Genomic DNA, 16,655 nt, shown 5'->3' with positions numbered 1-16,655 from the left:
GCGGTGCGCTTCTGACGACTTCCGGCGGGTCCTCTCGCGGGGATTGGCTGTTGGCGGCGTTGCGGCTAAGCTCGTGTGCGGCGGCGGTGTCGGCAGCGGCTGCAGCGAAAGAGTTTGGCGCGATGGTGAGAAAGGCCTTAGCGGCACCCCAAGCCCCCAGCCTCCCTGGTGACCCCAGCCCCCGAGGCGACCCCAACCCGTATATCTTCTCTCCACCCCGTCTAGCACAAGCGTGCTGCTGCCCGGCCTTCCAGCTTGTGGGTCGACCTCCCCTTCCCGCCGTGGAGACGCTGGGCCTGGCGCTAGGCCCCGGAGCCCGGGTCCGCCCTGCGGTTGCGCGCCCGCCTGCCGGCTCGTGCGAGGCGTGCGGTGCGGAGGATGCGCTTTCTCCCGATTGCTCTCCTTGGTAGAGGCAGGCATGGGGATTCTGCTCTTTCCTTACAAACTCCTTCTGTAGGAACAATGGCCGGGGGATGTCTGACAATCCTGCCCCAAAGCTGACAGATTGAATCTGCTGCACCCAGCATGTGGTCCAGGAGGGATCGTCTTTGCTTTACAGTGTGCTTTTTCAGTTGCTCCCTTTTGTTTTTTCGTGTTCTGCCTTTTAAAAAATACATAACGGTTTTTCGCTTTTCTAAGGCCTCTACATACCTAGTTTGGTGTTTTCTTTAAGCCCTCAGTCCTGTTCTTACCCTTATTTATAGTCTCTTGGGGCTGGAGGCTGAAAAGATAGGTTCAGCTGAGGATACAGGTTCCTTAGAATCTGACCGGGGTGGTAGTGGAGTGGGTGGGTAAGGTTTTGCTTTTTGTTTTGTTTTGTTTTTTTTTGCTTATGTATTTTGTAATCCACAAAAAGGAGATGCTCGCAGAGATTCTGAGGAATCATGGTTACTTCCACACTTCAATTTTCGTTTTCTGGTTGCTGCAGTTAAAAGGTTTTGCAACTGTTGTTAACAAGGAACGTTTTCAAGTTGAAATTTTTCTGAATTGAGATATTTCAGTGTTTGACCCAATATAATTCCAGAGGTCTAGGGATTAGAAAACTGGATTTCTAGTTCCGTTTTATTACAATTTGCACTGTGACCTTAGGCAAGTCATTTCATCTCTTTGAGTTTCCTTCTTTGCCTTTTGTGTCACTATTTGATAGTGCTAAAATGCTTAGATTAAAGTCTGAGAAAATGATAGCAGTTAATACCAACAACCCATTCTCCTTAGACAAGTATCAGTGATAATTCCTTATCAGTCCGAGTGAATTAAAAATTGGAATTTGTATTTAAAGTGAACAACTATTTGTTCAAAAGTCTTAAATACTTTTGCTTTACTGAAGATACCAGCTTCAGTTTCTTTTCTTTTTTTTTTTTTTCTTTTTGGTAGTTTGGGAGAAGCATTTGAAGCTGAAGAGCCAAATGTATGTATTGTAGTATTTCTACAACAGTAGAATGACTGTTCTTAGATTTCATGTTTGTAAGGCTTTAAAAAGTTAACAAAGCCAGATTATTCATTAGAGTGAATCATAACTTCTTGGTAATCAGAGAAAATAAGGAATTTTTTAAAGGTAATTCTGCATAAATTTATGTAAATATATATATACGCCTGTATTTCTTTATGTTTTGCATATATATACATTTGTGTGTGTATGTGTGCGTGCACTGATTATTCCCCTGAGAAAGAGTACCATGAGGAAGGCAAGGACCAAAGCTGTCTAGAAGAAAGAAAAAACTGGTAATTTTATAAGGCAAATATATTTGGAGGGGGGAGGGTATAACTCAAGTGTCGTAGAGCAGGTGCTTAGCATGCACGAGGTCCTGGGTTCAATCCCCAGTACCTCCTCTAAAAATAAATAAACCTAATTACCTCCCCACCAAAACAAAAACAAACAAACAAACAAAACAAATATATTTGGAATTTTAGTAAAATGAAGAGATTCTAAAATTAGCTCCAGTAAGAAGAAAGTGACCAAAATAGGTTTGAGAAGTATTATGAACTTAAACTGATAACAAAAAGGCACTGCCACTTAAAAATAACCATTTTGACTACAGTTTTGTAAATTTAGTCATTTTTTCTTAATTTTTAGCTTTATCTTTGGGCACTAAGTATTTAAAATAGTAACTTTGCTCATTTTAAGATTCATTTTAAGGCTAAATATAAAAAGCAACATACTGTATAGCCATTTCCGTATCTTTACTCTTATAAGTGAATTAGTCCCTTATTTTGCATTAGAATAAGAACAAAATTAATATAGTAGCAACCAGTATGGCTAGTGTATGGGACAGGCTCTATTATAGGAAAGTTAGTATAGTTTCTATAAAAAAATTTTTTTTCAACACACGACCTGTTGAAACTATTGATGGCTTGCAAAACCTTGTATGTTGTATATTGCCTTCTCTGGCTTTTAACCACTATTTAAGAAAGGCTTTGACTGTGTTCAGGTCATTATAGGTGAGAATCACTTTTGATCTCTTGTCATCAAGTTCTATTTTATCTCAAATGCTCTGTAACTTTTCAATCAGAATGACTTAGTTCTTGACGGGGAGGGAGGAGTAAAATAAATTACTTTATTTTTCATATTGTTTTCGAAAGTACTATTTTTTGGTGCTTATTCAGAAAGTCTAAGCATCAGCTTTTTCAGTTCCAGTTTGTTGGTAGTTAAAAATTCTGATCATTTCGTGACAGGCCATCACAATTCTCACCGGGCAACTTTTACCAACTGCTTGGCTTTTTGCCTTTATAAGCCCCAACTCTTCCTCTTCCTCAGAACACGCTTCCAGAATTACCCAAATTTGTGTCTCCCAAATTGCAGTTCTTAAGACCTAAAATAAACTCCTTTCTTATTTTCACAAAAGAGAAAGAAAGAAAATAAAAAATTCTTATCTTTTCAAAAGTTTGGTTCCTGTCATTAAGAAAAAAAAATTTTTTTTTACCCAAAAATAATAGTACAGCAAAAGACAAGGAAAAAATATGAGTGATTTGATTTAGGATTGGGTTTACAGTGAAGTTGTATCATACTTGCATTTAATTAATGATCCTTACATACTCCGCAAAAAATTGGAAGGGGTTATAATTTCAATAGACCAGTGTTTTGGAGACATCTTTGGTTGTCACACTTTGGCCAGGATCAGGTGGGAGTTCCAGTGCTACTGGTATTAGTCGAATTAGACCAGGGGTGCTGCTAAACCTACGATGTACAGGACAGCCTCCACAACGAGGATCTTCCAGTCCCAAATATAATGGTGCCAAAGTTGAGAAACCCTGAAATAGACCCACTAACGAAAACATGTCTCCACCCCACTCCTCCCCCGAGCATGAAATGGAAGACAAATCTATCTGCTATTCAGGCATATTCACATTTCCTACAGTGCAATCCTCTAGCTGTTTTGTGTGATTCTAGTGTTTAAAAATAAATTATTTTGGTATAATATAGCCCTTTATGGTGAGTCATTATTAGGTGAATAATTTAATGAATTTACTAGAGTAACATTAACTATGTATATTAATTTTATATTGCCATTTCATCTTATGCCTTGATATTTGAATCTAATCCCTGGATAAGATGTTGTTTCACTGTTGTGCTAAGGTTAGAAAAAGAACATAGATTGATACAGTACTTGCAATCATTATAGTATTTTCCTTTTTCTCTCCTTTCATCAGCCTATATCTGACTCTTCATTAGGGACTTAATAAGGCTAGAGATAGAAACCGATCAATGGAAATAGAAAACCTAAGCAGGTTTATAATCAGCTGGGAAGAAAGAAGGAAAACAGTACAAGGTAGCTTATGCTGAATACCTGCTGGCAGTGAGTGCAATAATAGTTTGAGAAAGTAGCCGTTAAGGACTGGGGGACTAAGAGACGTTATAGAGGAGTTGTGAACCCAGCTTCTGGTGCTACACTTGGGCAAAGGCATAAATATTATAGAAAGAGCACCCTGATTAATAGTGTTTTAATAACCAATGATCATTTGTATCATGATTGGGGATTTTATCTCCTACTATGAATTTCTCAAATATGAGTTATAAACTTATATTAAAATCACTTTTCCTTCTGCAGTCTCACACCATTTTGCTGGTACAGCCTACAAAGAGGCCAGAAGGCAGAACTTATGCTGACTATGAATCTGTGAATGAATGCATGGAAGGTGAGTTTAAACACTGATAATCAAAGGGTAGAAATCTTTTAGAGTTTTTTTCTCCCCCTTACATTCACATTTAGACACTGGTTTGTTTTTTCCTCTAGATTTCTTGAATTGTTACTCTGCGCAGGGAAAGTAGATATTTAGGACCATAATTGCTGACTATTTGAAATGGTAGTTGTATACACTGCCTTTTTCTGCTGCAAATATAACTTTACTTTTTTTATTGAAGTATAGTCAGTTTACAGTGTCTCACTTTCTGATGTACAACATAATGATTCAGTCATACATATACGTTTATTCGTTTTCATATTCTTTTTCTTTATAGGTTACTGCAAGATACTGAACGTAGTTTCTTGTGCTATACAGAAGAAATTTGTTGTTTATCTATTTTATATATAGTAGTTAATATTTGCAGATCTCAAACTCCCAGTTTATCCCTCCCCACCCCTTTTCCCCTCTGGTAGCCATAAGTTTGTTTTCTATGTCTGTGAGTCTGTTTCTGTTTTGTAGATAAGTTCATTATTGTCTTTTTTTAGATTCCACATACGAGTGATGATATATGGTAGTTTTCTTTCTTTCTGGCTTATTTCACTTAGAATGACAATCCAAGGTCCATCCATGTTGCTGCAAATGGCATTGTTTTATTCATTTTTTTATCACTGAGTAGTATTCCATTGTATAAATATACCACAGCTTCTTTATCCAGTCATCTGTCGATGGACATTTAGATTGTTTCCATGTCTTGGCTGTTGTAAATAGTGCTGCTATGAACATTGGAGTGCATGTATCTTTTCAAATTAAGAGTTCCCTCCAGATGTATGCCCTGGAGTGGGCTTGCTGGATCATATGGTAAGTCTTTCTAGTTTTTTGAGGAATCTCCAAACTGTTTTCCATAATGGCTGCATCAGCTACATTTCCACCAACAGTGTAGGAGGGTTGCCTTTTCTCCACATCCTCTCCAGCATTTATCATTTGTGGCCTTTATAATGATGGCCATTCTGACTGGTGTGAAATGATAACCTCATTGTAGTTTTGATTTGCATTTCTCTGACAATTAGCGACATTGAGCACTTTTTCATCTGCCTATTGGCTGTTTGTCTTCATTGGAGAATTGTTTAGGTCTTCTGCCTATTTTTGGATTGGCTTGGGTTTCTTTTTTGTTATTAAGTTGTATGAGCTATTTATATATTCTGGATGTTAAGCCTCTGTCAGTCACATCTTTTGCAAACAGTTTTCTCTTATTCCATAGGGTGTCGTTTTGTTTTGCTTATGGTTTCCTTTGCTTTGCAAGTACTTTACCTTTTTTGATCAACTTCATGTATATAATTAATGACTTTCACAAGCATCCAATTATTATGTAAATATTCTGCTATTTGTTATATGTTATTTTGTTACTGTGTTATGTAAATATTTTACAGGTATCATTATATATTCTGGTTAAACTCAAGCACTATAGTTTTTAAGGCAGGCTCAAGGAGTGCCTATAGAACCTAATAGTCTGCTTGTTAAATTAATGTTAAAAGCTGGTTACAGTCCATCAGCATGTTGTTAGAAAATAAAAATTAGCTCAGCAAAAAAGGCAAATGGAACCAAATCAGCATAATTTATTGTGCATTTGAAAAGCTTGCACAACCCTGAAGGGAAGTATTAGCCCTCAGTAAACCATGAGCACACAGATTAAATCATCACAAATTTGATTCATCCTTACATTTAATCATTACATCAAGTAAACCAGTTGTGCATGCCCTGCATGCTTTCTAGCAAACTGTCCATTCTTTGCTTCTTCCTGTAAGGATTTTATAGTTGCTATTTTTGTTGCTTAGCACGTCCCTGAATTTACTGATTTTCTAAAGCTGACTGAGTTTGACTTAAAATCTGTTCATTTAAAGTCAACAGTGGATAGACCTGTGAAGGAAAAAAAGCTACTCATAATAATTAGAGACAGCTTCTATGCCTTCCTGGGTGCCATCAAATTGTGCTGTAATTTTTAAAGAAGAGCAAGGCTTCTGTCCTTTTCTCTTTTCAGGTCCCTTCCTGTGCTGATACCCTTACTTGCTGTTAAAATAGAATTTGCGCACACTGACTTAGCAGATTGTTGCTTTACCTGTATTACCATATTTGGTCTTTGATTCTGCAATACTCTTTACTAACCTTTGCTGATTTTAGTGATTGTGCTTTTTTTTTTTAATTAATACACTTTATTTCTAGAGTAGTTTTAGGTTTAAAGAAAAATTGAATGGAAAGTACAGAGTTCCAATATACTTCTCCCTAACCCATAATTTCCCCTATTATTGAAGTCCATAGTTTACACTAGGGTTCCTACTTTGTGTTGTGTGGTTCTGTGGATTTTGCCAAATGCATAGTGTCATATATCCACCATTAAAGTATCATGGGAAATAGTTTCACTGCCTTAAAAAATCCCTCATGCTCCACCTGTTCATCCCTCCCTGCCCCACTCCCTGCCCCCTGGAGACCACCAGTCTTCTGTCACTGTAGTTTTGTCTTTTCCAGAATTTTATAAAATGGGAATTATTACCATATATAACCCTTTGAAAATGGCTTCTTTCACTTAGGAATACGCATTTAAGGTTCTTCCATGTCTCTTTGTGGCTTGATAGCTCTTCCCTACCCACATTTTTAGTTGGGAATGGTGATTTTGTTTCCATTTTAATTAATAGACTTAATTTTTTCTAGGATAGTTTCATGTTACAGGAAAAATGGTTAGAAAGTACAGTTACATCATACTCCTGCTTCCTTTCCACTCCTTCCCAGTTTTTCCTGCTATTTACATTTTTTACTAGTGTGATACATTTGTGACAATTGTGGAACCAATCCTGATACCTTATTAATTAAAGTCCATGATTTTACATTAATGTTCCCTCTTTGCTTTGAACATTCTATGGATTTTGATATTTATAATGACATGTTATCTACCATCTACAACCCTAAAAATTCCCTGTGCTCCACCTATTCATTCATCTCCACCCTCCACCCCATCTGACATTTTTAATGTCTCTATAGTTTCCAGAATGTTGTTTAGTTGAAATTATAGTATGTAGCTTTTGCAAATTGGCTCTTTCACCTAGCAGTATACTTTTAAGTTTTCTCCATGTCTTTTTTTTTCTTTATTATTTTTAATTCCTTTTGGGGGGAGGGGATTAGGCTTATTTAACTTATTTATTTAATGGAGATACTAGGGATTGAACCCAGGACGTCTTGCATGCTAGGCATGCACTCTACCACTAGAGCTATACCTTCCCCTCTTTCTCCATGTCTTTTCATGGCTTAATAGCTCATTTTTTTTTATTGCTGAATAATATTCCATTGTATGAGTATGCAACAGTTTGGTTATCCATTCACCTATTGAAGGGCATCTTGCAAGTTTTGGCAGTGAATAAAGCTGCTATAAACATTACTGTGCAGGTTTTTGTGTGAACCTAAGCTTTCAGTCCCTTTGATTGAATACTGGGGAGTATGATTGTTGGATCATATGGTAAGGCTTTGTAAGAAATTGACAGGCTGTCTTCAGATGTGGCTGTGTCATCTTGCATTCCCACCAGCAATGAATGGGAGCTCCTGTGGCAGCATTTGGTGTTGTCAGTGTTTTGTATTTTTGCCATTCTTATAGATGTATAGTGATATCATTGTTTTAATTTGCAGTTTTCTCATGATATAATGTTTTCATAATGCTTTTTTGCCTTCTGTACATCTTTCGTGGTGAGATGGTTGTTTTGATCTTTTGCCCATTTTTTAATTTGCTTTCTTTTAGGAGTTCTTTGTATAGTTTTGATAAATCTTTTACCAGATATATGTTTTGCAAAGATTTTCTCTTAGTCTGTGGCTTGTCTTTTCACTTTCTTAATAGTGTCCTGGGAAGCCCGAAAGGTTTAAATTTTGATGGAGTCCAACTTACATATATTTTTTTTCTTCTGTTGCTTATGGCTTTGATGTCTTATCTAAGAAGCCATTGCCTTATCCAAAGTCACAAAGGTTTGTGCCTATATTTTCTTCCAAGGGTTTCATAGTTTTGGCTCTTAGGTCCCTGGGCCATTTTGAGGAAATATTTATACATGCTGTGAGACAAGGTCCAAGTTTCTTCTTTTACATGTGAATATACAGTTGTCCTGGCACTGTTTGTTAATAAAAACTATTCTCCACTGAATTGTCTTGGTGCCCTTGTCAAATAACTGTTGACTGTAAATTGAGGGTTTATTTTTGGACCTTTGTTTCTTTTCCATTAACCTGTGTGCCTATCCTTATGCATAGACTTGTCTTGATTAAGTTTTGGAATCAAGAAGTGTGAATCTTCCAGTTTTGTTCTTCTTTTTCAAGATATTTTGGCTATCCTGGGTCCCTTGTAATTCCATATCAAATTTGGGATCAATTTGTCAGTTTCTGCAAAAGTCCTTTAGATTTTGATAAGAATTTCGTTGAATCTGTAGATCATTTGGGGGAATATTACCAGCTTGATACTAAGTTGCCCAATCCATGAACATGAGACATATCTCCATTTATTTAAATCTTTACTTTCAGTCACATTTTGTAGTTTTCATTGTATGTCTTATGTCTCATTAAATTTACTCCTAAGGATTTTATTATTTTTTGATGCTTTTGTACATGGAGCTGTTTTCTTCATGTTCATATTGTTTATATTGTTGAGGTATAGAACTACAATTGATTTTTGTATGTTAATCTTATATCATGCAATTTTGCTGCACTCATTTATTAGTTCTAATAGTTTGTTTTCATTTTGTAGTTTCCATAGGATATTCTGTATACAGGATCATATCATGTGTGAATAGAGATAGGTGCACTTCTTCCAACCTGAGGCCTGTTAGTGCTTCTCCTTGCCAAATCACCCTGGCTGGAACCTGCAATGCAATGCTGAGTACAAGTGGCAAGAGCAGATCTTCTAGTGTTCTTCCTGATCTGAGTGGAAAGCACTCAGTCTTTCACCATTAAGTATGATGGTAGCTGTGGGTCAGTGCCTTTTTAAGATAAAACAATTTATTTTCCTGGTTTTTATTTCCTTTCCATTTCACCTTCTCTGTTTAGGAATTCAGATACTCTCTGATGACAGTGTGGTGTACCAGTACCATCAAAACCCTTAATTACTAAGATAGCTTTTGAAAACTCTGTTGTTGATTATTACTTTTTATTAGGAAATTTATGAAGTCAAATTAGAGGTACATGAAAGACCTGTACATACAGGACAGGACATGTTTTTCCCAGTTTACTAATATTTATTCACTTGTCCATTCATCATAGTAGTCTTAGAAGCATTTGGTAGTGGGAATGAGCTGAAAAGGTTTTATTTCCATTTTGTGGGAACAAGAAAGGAGTGTGTCACTGAATAAAAATTAAATAAAAAATGTGTTCTTTAGATAATTATGTGGGCTTGCTGTCAGTGATCTTGTTCACTGTTGTTCTTTTTACTTTTATCTGAGTACTTACATGTTTATTATATGTGCAAATGCGTTATATGCAGTATTTCATGTAATCTTCACAGCTCTATGAAGAGGTACTGTTATCTCCGTTTGACAGGTGGGATTCAGGGGATGGAGTCATTAGTAAAGGACAAAGCTGGAATTCAAGTCTCTGAATCCAGAGTCCAGGATCTTAAGTACTCTATTATGATAATCTCTTCCTCATTGCCAATTTTGGTTTTTACTTTGCCTTGTATCAAAATTTGAAAGCAGAATAGAAAAGGGTTAATTTGTCATTCATCTTTCCCAAGTGTGGTATTTTTCTTTATTTACTCTGAGGTGTTAAGAATATTTATTGGAAAACCTGATACCTATGATGTCATCACTTTGAACCATTGTATGACAAGTCATTAAAGATTCAATGACTTGAAGTAATCATTTTATTTTATTATTAAGGCACAAGGTACTTATCAACATTCTGCTGAATTTATAAAATATTTTAAAATTTGCTAGTGGCAACAATTAGAGTAAAAGTGATCACTGTACTGTTCTTTTCCCAGCATAACTTTATAGAAATAGATATTACTTCAACATGTAAAACTGTTGTTATCTAAAATTGATGCAGTTGTAAGATCTTGGTTTTCCCCCCTACTTAGGTGTTTGTAAAATGTATGAAGAACATCTGAAGAGAATGAATCCCAACAGCCCCTCTATCACATATGACATCAGTCAGTTGTTTGATTTTATTGATGATCTGGCAGATCTCAGCTGCCTTGTGTAAGTATTGGCCACTATGTCTCTTTAGTTGTATTTTTCTGTTGTTTGTTCATCTGCTTGAGGCAGTGTATGGTATTGGGAGCTCATTTTGCCTGCCACTGGTCATTTTCATGACCTTATTTTTTAAAAATAAACGTTTGTAGGACTGAAATGAATTTAATTTTAATCCCACCTGATGTTAATCATGTATATTTTGATGTGTTAGAATGAGATTTTTTTTCAGACCCCTTAATATTTTCTATTTTTAGAGTTTGTGAAATTAAAATTTTTTTCCTAATATACTGTTTGTTATAAATTGTGTCAGTAATTGCTTATTATCACTATTGCCAAGAAGCAAGTAAGTCTATAATACTTAATCTTCTCAGCATTTTTTGGATAAGAGAGTGAGTGTAAGTACAGCTAATTTTACAGAGGAAATTGGAAGCACTTTTTTTTTTTTTTTTTTTAGTTTTATTTTCTGCACCTCTTCATTGTATTTTCAGTTGTAGCCATTTCACTTTGCTCACTCAGAACATTTAAGTGATCCAGTTCTGGTCTTTTATGAAATGTGTTAACAATGTGTTATAATTCTATTATGGTTATTTCAATATAAAAATCTCAGAAAACTGTAAGAGGCCAGCAGAGCTATATGTATTATGCTGTGTTGGTTTGTAATGTCTGTAGTTGACCTGTTTATTGCCAGACACACACACAGAAAAAGACATATACATAGTCATTTAACAAATACTTATTGAATGCTAACTATATACCATGGGCACTGGGAGTTGAACAGTGAATAAATCAGGTTAAAAGGAAGCCTGTGAAGCTGCAGAAGAGTGAGTGAGTCAGTGAAAGTAGGAGGAGATGAAATTGGTGGGGCAGAGAGGGTGATATCCTAGAAGCCAGTTCAGAAGTGTTTCATATTATTGGTAGGTGAAATAAATGAGGACTGAGAACTGACCCCTAGTTTAGCACTGTGGAAGTCTGGTAGAGTGACAGGAGTAAAGTCTTTACATTACAGTGAGTTTAAGGTAATGAGAAGAACTGTAGGCTGCTAACACAGCCAACTTCTTTGACGAATTTAGCTCAAAATGAGAGCATAGAAAGTAGTTACAGCTAAAGGAAGAAATGCCCTTTTTATTTTATTTTTGTTTTTAAGATGGGAGAAATAATGGTAAGTTTCCAGGCTGATGGGATGATCTAACAGAGAGGGAGAAACTGATGGCTCTAGATAGAATCTTGGACAGTTCATTAATAGTAAAGTAGGGCGGGCTGGCAGATGTGATGGAAGCTTGGGGAAATTGTTTTCTGCTTTAGTTATCTGAGTAAAATAGGAAGGACACCATTTGAAACTAAGGGTGAGGGAGGAGGTATTGGAGGTTTGTGAAAAGAGGTAAATAATCTAGGAGGGTAAAGGGATTAGGGAATGTGTGATTTAAAAGGTAACTGATAATTTAAAATCAGTCATTGTGATAATGGTTTTTTTCTTTATCACTCTTAACCTGAATGGTTACAGGTGAGTCTTTACAGGTATTAATGATAATGCCACAATTAATCTCTTTCAGAGATTTTGCTAAAAATTGAAGATATATACAAGGGAGTATTAATGCAAGAGACTGAATGACCATGAAATGTAAATAAGGGGTGAGGTGGGTGGAGACAGGTAGGATCAATTAGTTATGGGTCACAGTGGGGTCAAAGGATTGTTGAAGTTGTGGTAAGTGAAAGCAGTGATCAGGGAACAAGCGCTTGAAATTAGGAGATTGGAGTTACTGATAATGACAAAGTATAGGGATCTGGTCAAGGAAGGGCAGGAAACAAGATCATTGGAGGAGAGGAGTTCAAGGAACTGAGAAGCCCAGATGTTGGCAGATAATTTACTGGATATGAAGTCACCAATAATGTGTTTACTCACTTTATAGAATTTGAGAACAGAGTGCTTTGTTTTTATTCACTGCTACATCCCCAGTGCCTAGAGTAGTAGTTAGCACCTAGTTAATATTGAGTAAATATTGGTTGTAAAAATACATGTCACCCATATAATATGTGACTTTCATGCTGAAGTTATTTATCTGAGTAAACTGTGTGTTTTTTTAAATGTATTTTTGTCCCAAGTGTATTTGAGGAAATTTTCACACTTAAGTAATAGATGTTTCAGTTGGAACTTAATAGGATTTTAACAGAGTTTGTGTGCATGTCTTCACTTCATTCTTTAAATGAATGTTGATTTTATTTTAAAAATTAATGGCTTTCTTTCTAATTTTATAAAAATCACTTATTGATGCTTTGGCATGTGGCACTCATCCTCAGCAAATGAGAAATTACTTACAACCTTGGGAGGTTATGGTTAACAGCTAACTGGAGTTTCAGGATTAGACCTAGCTGACTTTGAATCTTGGCTCTGTCATTTGCTAGCTCCCTTGGGCAAGTTAGCTTACTATTGCTAAACCTCAGATTGCTTATTTGCAAAATTTAGATACATCTACCTCCCAGGACTCTTGTGAGGCTCTTGTGCTTGCTTAGCACAGCAGCATCAGGTAGCAAGAGCTCCGTCTTTAACTAGCTTGACAATGTCAGGGCAGGGTTTTATTTTTAAGTACAGGTAGATTGGTTCTTTAAAATTTGCCACAAGTAGAATGATAGGAGTTTCAAATTTCACAAGTGAGTTAAATTGTACTGTTAACTAATAAAGAGGTGTTATGTTGTTTTTTGACAGTATGAAAGTTACACAAAGCGAAATAGTAGCTTTTAGGGACATACTACAAGTGTGTCATTAACAACAGATCATGACATTTCTAACTTTCTGCGATTAAATGTTAACCAGAATCTACAAGTAGCTTGCTAAAATGATTTCTGATGTTTGCATTATTAAAGCAAGATGGAGGAAAGACTTCTTTAATTATATATAATTACAGATTATAATTTAATTATTTTAGGTAATTCTTTGCAACTATAGTAGTTCAGATTAATGATAGATTCATGATAATTTATAGTTGTTAATAGTCTGGAAAACTAAACTGTAGCTATTCATGTTGCTGTCTCTAATGATGAACTTTTGGCCTCTGAAAACTTTCAAAATCAGATTTAGGATTTAGGATCATTTTGCCCATATGACTTTGTTATTTGGATGTTCAGGAGAAATAAGTTTTCCAAAATTGTTTCCAAAGAGGTGACTTGTTGTCATGGCACTTCCTATGACAGCACATCCTACTCTCCTTAATCAGGGATTGTGACTTGGGCTGTTACTCCTCAGACCAGGAATTGCATTCATTTTTGATTTGTAAATTGTTGTGTACTCATTGCTTCTATTACATCTAAATGGCAGTGACATAGGACATTTTTTATTTCATTGAAACCAGTAGGGGAAGAATGGAATAAATAAGATTATACTTTGTTGACATAATTAAACCCAGAACAAACTGACCAGGCATTAATAGTAAAATTTATACATGGAGGATTTGTATTTCATATATTTGAAGTTAGAGTACAGATTTCTTCACAGTTCTGTGATCTGTAAGGTTTTGTTTTGTTTTGTTTTGTTTTAACTAGGCTTTTTATAAGATTGAGAGAACAGCTTTTTGAAGATGCAGGCTTTCTTTGTTTGCTTAGAGGCAGAGGGACATTTTCATCCTTATTTATTGTAATTAGGAGGTACTCCTACCTAGTCAGGAAGACAGCTTATTAGTGAAGATCCTGGCTGATTTCCCTACTCAGATCCACAGCTTCTGCCCTGTATACACCTGCATTCATTGACTATAATATTAAGCTAAAAGATTCATCTGTGCCAACAGCTAGGGATTTTACTAACGTATGTAACATTTAATTGTCTCATTTTCAAGTGCCAGTTAATAGCCATCAACACACAGCTTTCTGTAAAAAAGGCATTATTACTATCTAATTTGGAAAATAGCATGCAAGTTGATGGATTCCTAAATGTTCACAAACCAAAGTGATCTTGTTGAGGGGGGGTGGTCTAAATAAGGCTGTCCCACCAAGACTTTATAGTTCGAAAAATTCTGTTACTTTTTTAGTTCTTTACCAGTGTTAATATAAATATTGTACTCTATTCTGCCATACCCTGAAGTAGAGTTGATTAGCACTTATTTAATTAAGAAGCATAAACAAAGGGTAGTCAAAGAAAATTTTCACTTTTTAGAATATTTCTCATTGTAACAAAAGGACATTCATAAGAGCCAAATGTTTCTTTCTGGTTAAGCATTTTGTGAAAGTAGAAAGCTTGTGCATTTTTAATAAACCTGATTCATTCAGAGGAAGAATATGATAAGGGTGTATAAAACATTCCTATTTTGGAGTTTCTCTTCAAAAAATTGGAGCATAAGATTCTAGCTCAGTGGTTAACAGTGAGGACTCCGGTCAGGAGCGTTTAAGCTTTTATTCCTTGCCCAAAATCTTTTTTTGAGTCTTGGTTTCCTCCTTTATTAAAAAAGGGGGGGGGGTGGATGATAATCATATCTACTCATAGCGTTGTAAACAAGATTAAGTGAGTTGATTCAGATAAGCACTTAAAGCACTACCTAGCAGCTGGTAATGTCTTAATAGGTGTTTACTATCATTTTACAGGGGTTTTTTTGTTTGTTTTTTGCTGAGAAGCTAAAAAAAATGAAACTGTTGGCTAAAATGAAACAATAGTTGATAGATTAGATACTTAATTTTTCTAGAGTATCCATCCCTAAGGTATTTTTTTTTCAGGCAAGCTATATTTTCCCCTCTTGGATGCCATGCAGTATTTCCACCAGATGGTGCACATGGCTTTGAAACACTATGATGTGCTTTGTATTTGTGTGATCTCTACCTACTTACTGTCTGCTTTTTATACTATAGCGTTAGTTTTTTTTTTAACTCCAAAAATGAATTTATTGCTTAACCAGCTAGATTTCAGTTGTAGGTCACTTGCAATGCTTGTATTTTTTGAGTCCTCTGAAGATACCTTGAGTGATTTGGCTATTAAGTGATGATACCTTGTACTCCAAAAACCCTGGAATCCCATTTGAGTTCTATTGCTAATGCTACTCCTTGTATTCCTGACCTTTCTCAGCCTCTAGCAGTACTTCTGTTGAAAGGGAAACCCTAAAATACTGGATGTATACAAAATTTTCCTTCTGTTAGTACTTTTCAGGGAATAAATCTTTGTAGTAGTAGCATGTTTTTAAAGCTTTTTTAGTTGATTCAAAATAAATTTAGCAAATCTGAAGTTTTTATTAGTGTATGGTTTTGTTTTTTAATCACTAAAGGAACCATAAAAAGATTAACTATGTAGGAGAAAGAACATGTGGTTTCTGGTCATACTCTGTCAAGAAATAGATGGGTAACACGTTGAGCATTTAACTTAAGATCTCTAGACCTTGTTTTCTTTTTCTGCCAGAAGATTGTACTAAGTGATCTAAACTTCCTGTCACTTAGAATTCAAGTTATGTAATTAGCTCTTTTCATGTATGAAGATGTGAACATCTTTGCCATCGTTGAGTAGTTACAATTTCAGGTTTTAAAAATTTGACAGTTATTGACCATTGTAACTTTCTTTGCTTTTTACCTTTCTGTTCCTCAGTTACCGAGCTGATACCCAGACATACCAGCCTTATAACAAAGACTGGATTAAAGAGAAGATCTACGTGCTCCTTCGTCGGCAGGCCCAGCAGGCCGGGAAATAGTTGAGTTTGAAAGCATTAGGGGGACGGGGTGGGCTTGGAACACAGGTGTGTACAGCGTGCTGTGGTGAAAGTTTTGTATTTTACTGTAAATCCTGTTTCCATTTTGGTACATTCTGGCTAGGATTGAATGTAGTAGAAGAAATGTGAGGATCTTCTTCAATCTGAAACCTCCATTGCCCTCCCTGCCTTATTTTTTTTTTTTTTTTTACTTAAACATTTTTATGATGGTTTAGATGGAAGTTGGTTTTTGTCAGTTATTGTTGGTTCCAGTCCTTCAAACTGTTCATACCTGCTTTATAACATTCACTGTACTAACCCATTTCAAATTGGGGTGGGGGGTGGTGACACAGTTTAGTTGTGTCCTCAAGATAAGTCTTAGTGAAAAACAAATAAATGTTCTTTAGTTATATTTTCCCCCTGAGTGATTTTGTCTCTGAACTGAATTGAATTTTCTTGCAAAGCATTATCAGTTTCTAAACCAAAAGCCTGCTACACAACAAATTTGAAGAAAGCTTGTCTATGTGCTGAATATATTTTGCTGTGGTTTGTGTGATGCTAAAGAGCTTTTACCTCATTTTTCCAGCCTTGTAAGTGAATCTCAGTTGTATCTCCAGGGTTTCTACCTACTGTTGCTGCAAACATTATGAAAGACTTTCTGGTACCATGGCTTATC

The 16,655-nt window shown here is 35.8% G+C and overlaps 1 protein-coding gene across 1 annotated transcript; it reads left to right on the top strand.

Moving 5' to 3' along the window:
• The first annotated feature begins 10 nt into the window (after nucleotides 1-10).
• ERH (ERH mRNA splicing and mitosis factor) lies at nucleotides 11-16,396 on the top strand. Its single transcript, XM_010976595.3, has 4 exons — nucleotides 11-125; nucleotides 4,047-4,134; nucleotides 10,214-10,334; nucleotides 15,880-16,396. The coding sequence occupies exons 1-4, from the start codon at nucleotides 123-125 to the stop codon at nucleotides 15,980-15,982; spliced, it is 315 nt and encodes a 104-aa protein (XP_010974897.1). The 5' UTR covers nucleotides 11-122; the 3' UTR covers nucleotides 15,983-16,396.
• Nucleotides 16,397-16,655: the final 259 nt, after the last annotated feature.

The sequence above is a fragment of the Camelus dromedarius genome, chromosome 5 (genome assembly GCF_036321535.1).
Source record: "Camelus dromedarius isolate mCamDro1 chromosome 5, mCamDro1.pat, whole genome shotgun sequence".
NCBI lineage: Eukaryota > Metazoa > Chordata > Mammalia > Artiodactyla > Camelidae > Camelus > Camelus dromedarius.
The sequence above is the reverse complement of the archived record's forward strand: the minus strand, read 5'-3'. Positions and strand labels throughout refer to the sequence as shown.

Bases quoted from the DNA above. Each gene is read 5' to 3' on its own strand.
- ERH (XM_010976595.3), top strand. The intron at 4,135-10,213 runs GTGAGTTTAAAC...CCCCCTACTTAG, and splicing joins TGTGAATGAATGCATGGAAG to GTGTTTGTAAAATGTATGAA. The intron at 10,335-15,879 runs GTAAGTATTGGC...TCTGTTCCTCAG, and splicing joins GCAGATCTCAGCTGCCTTGT to TTACCGAGCTGATACCCAGA.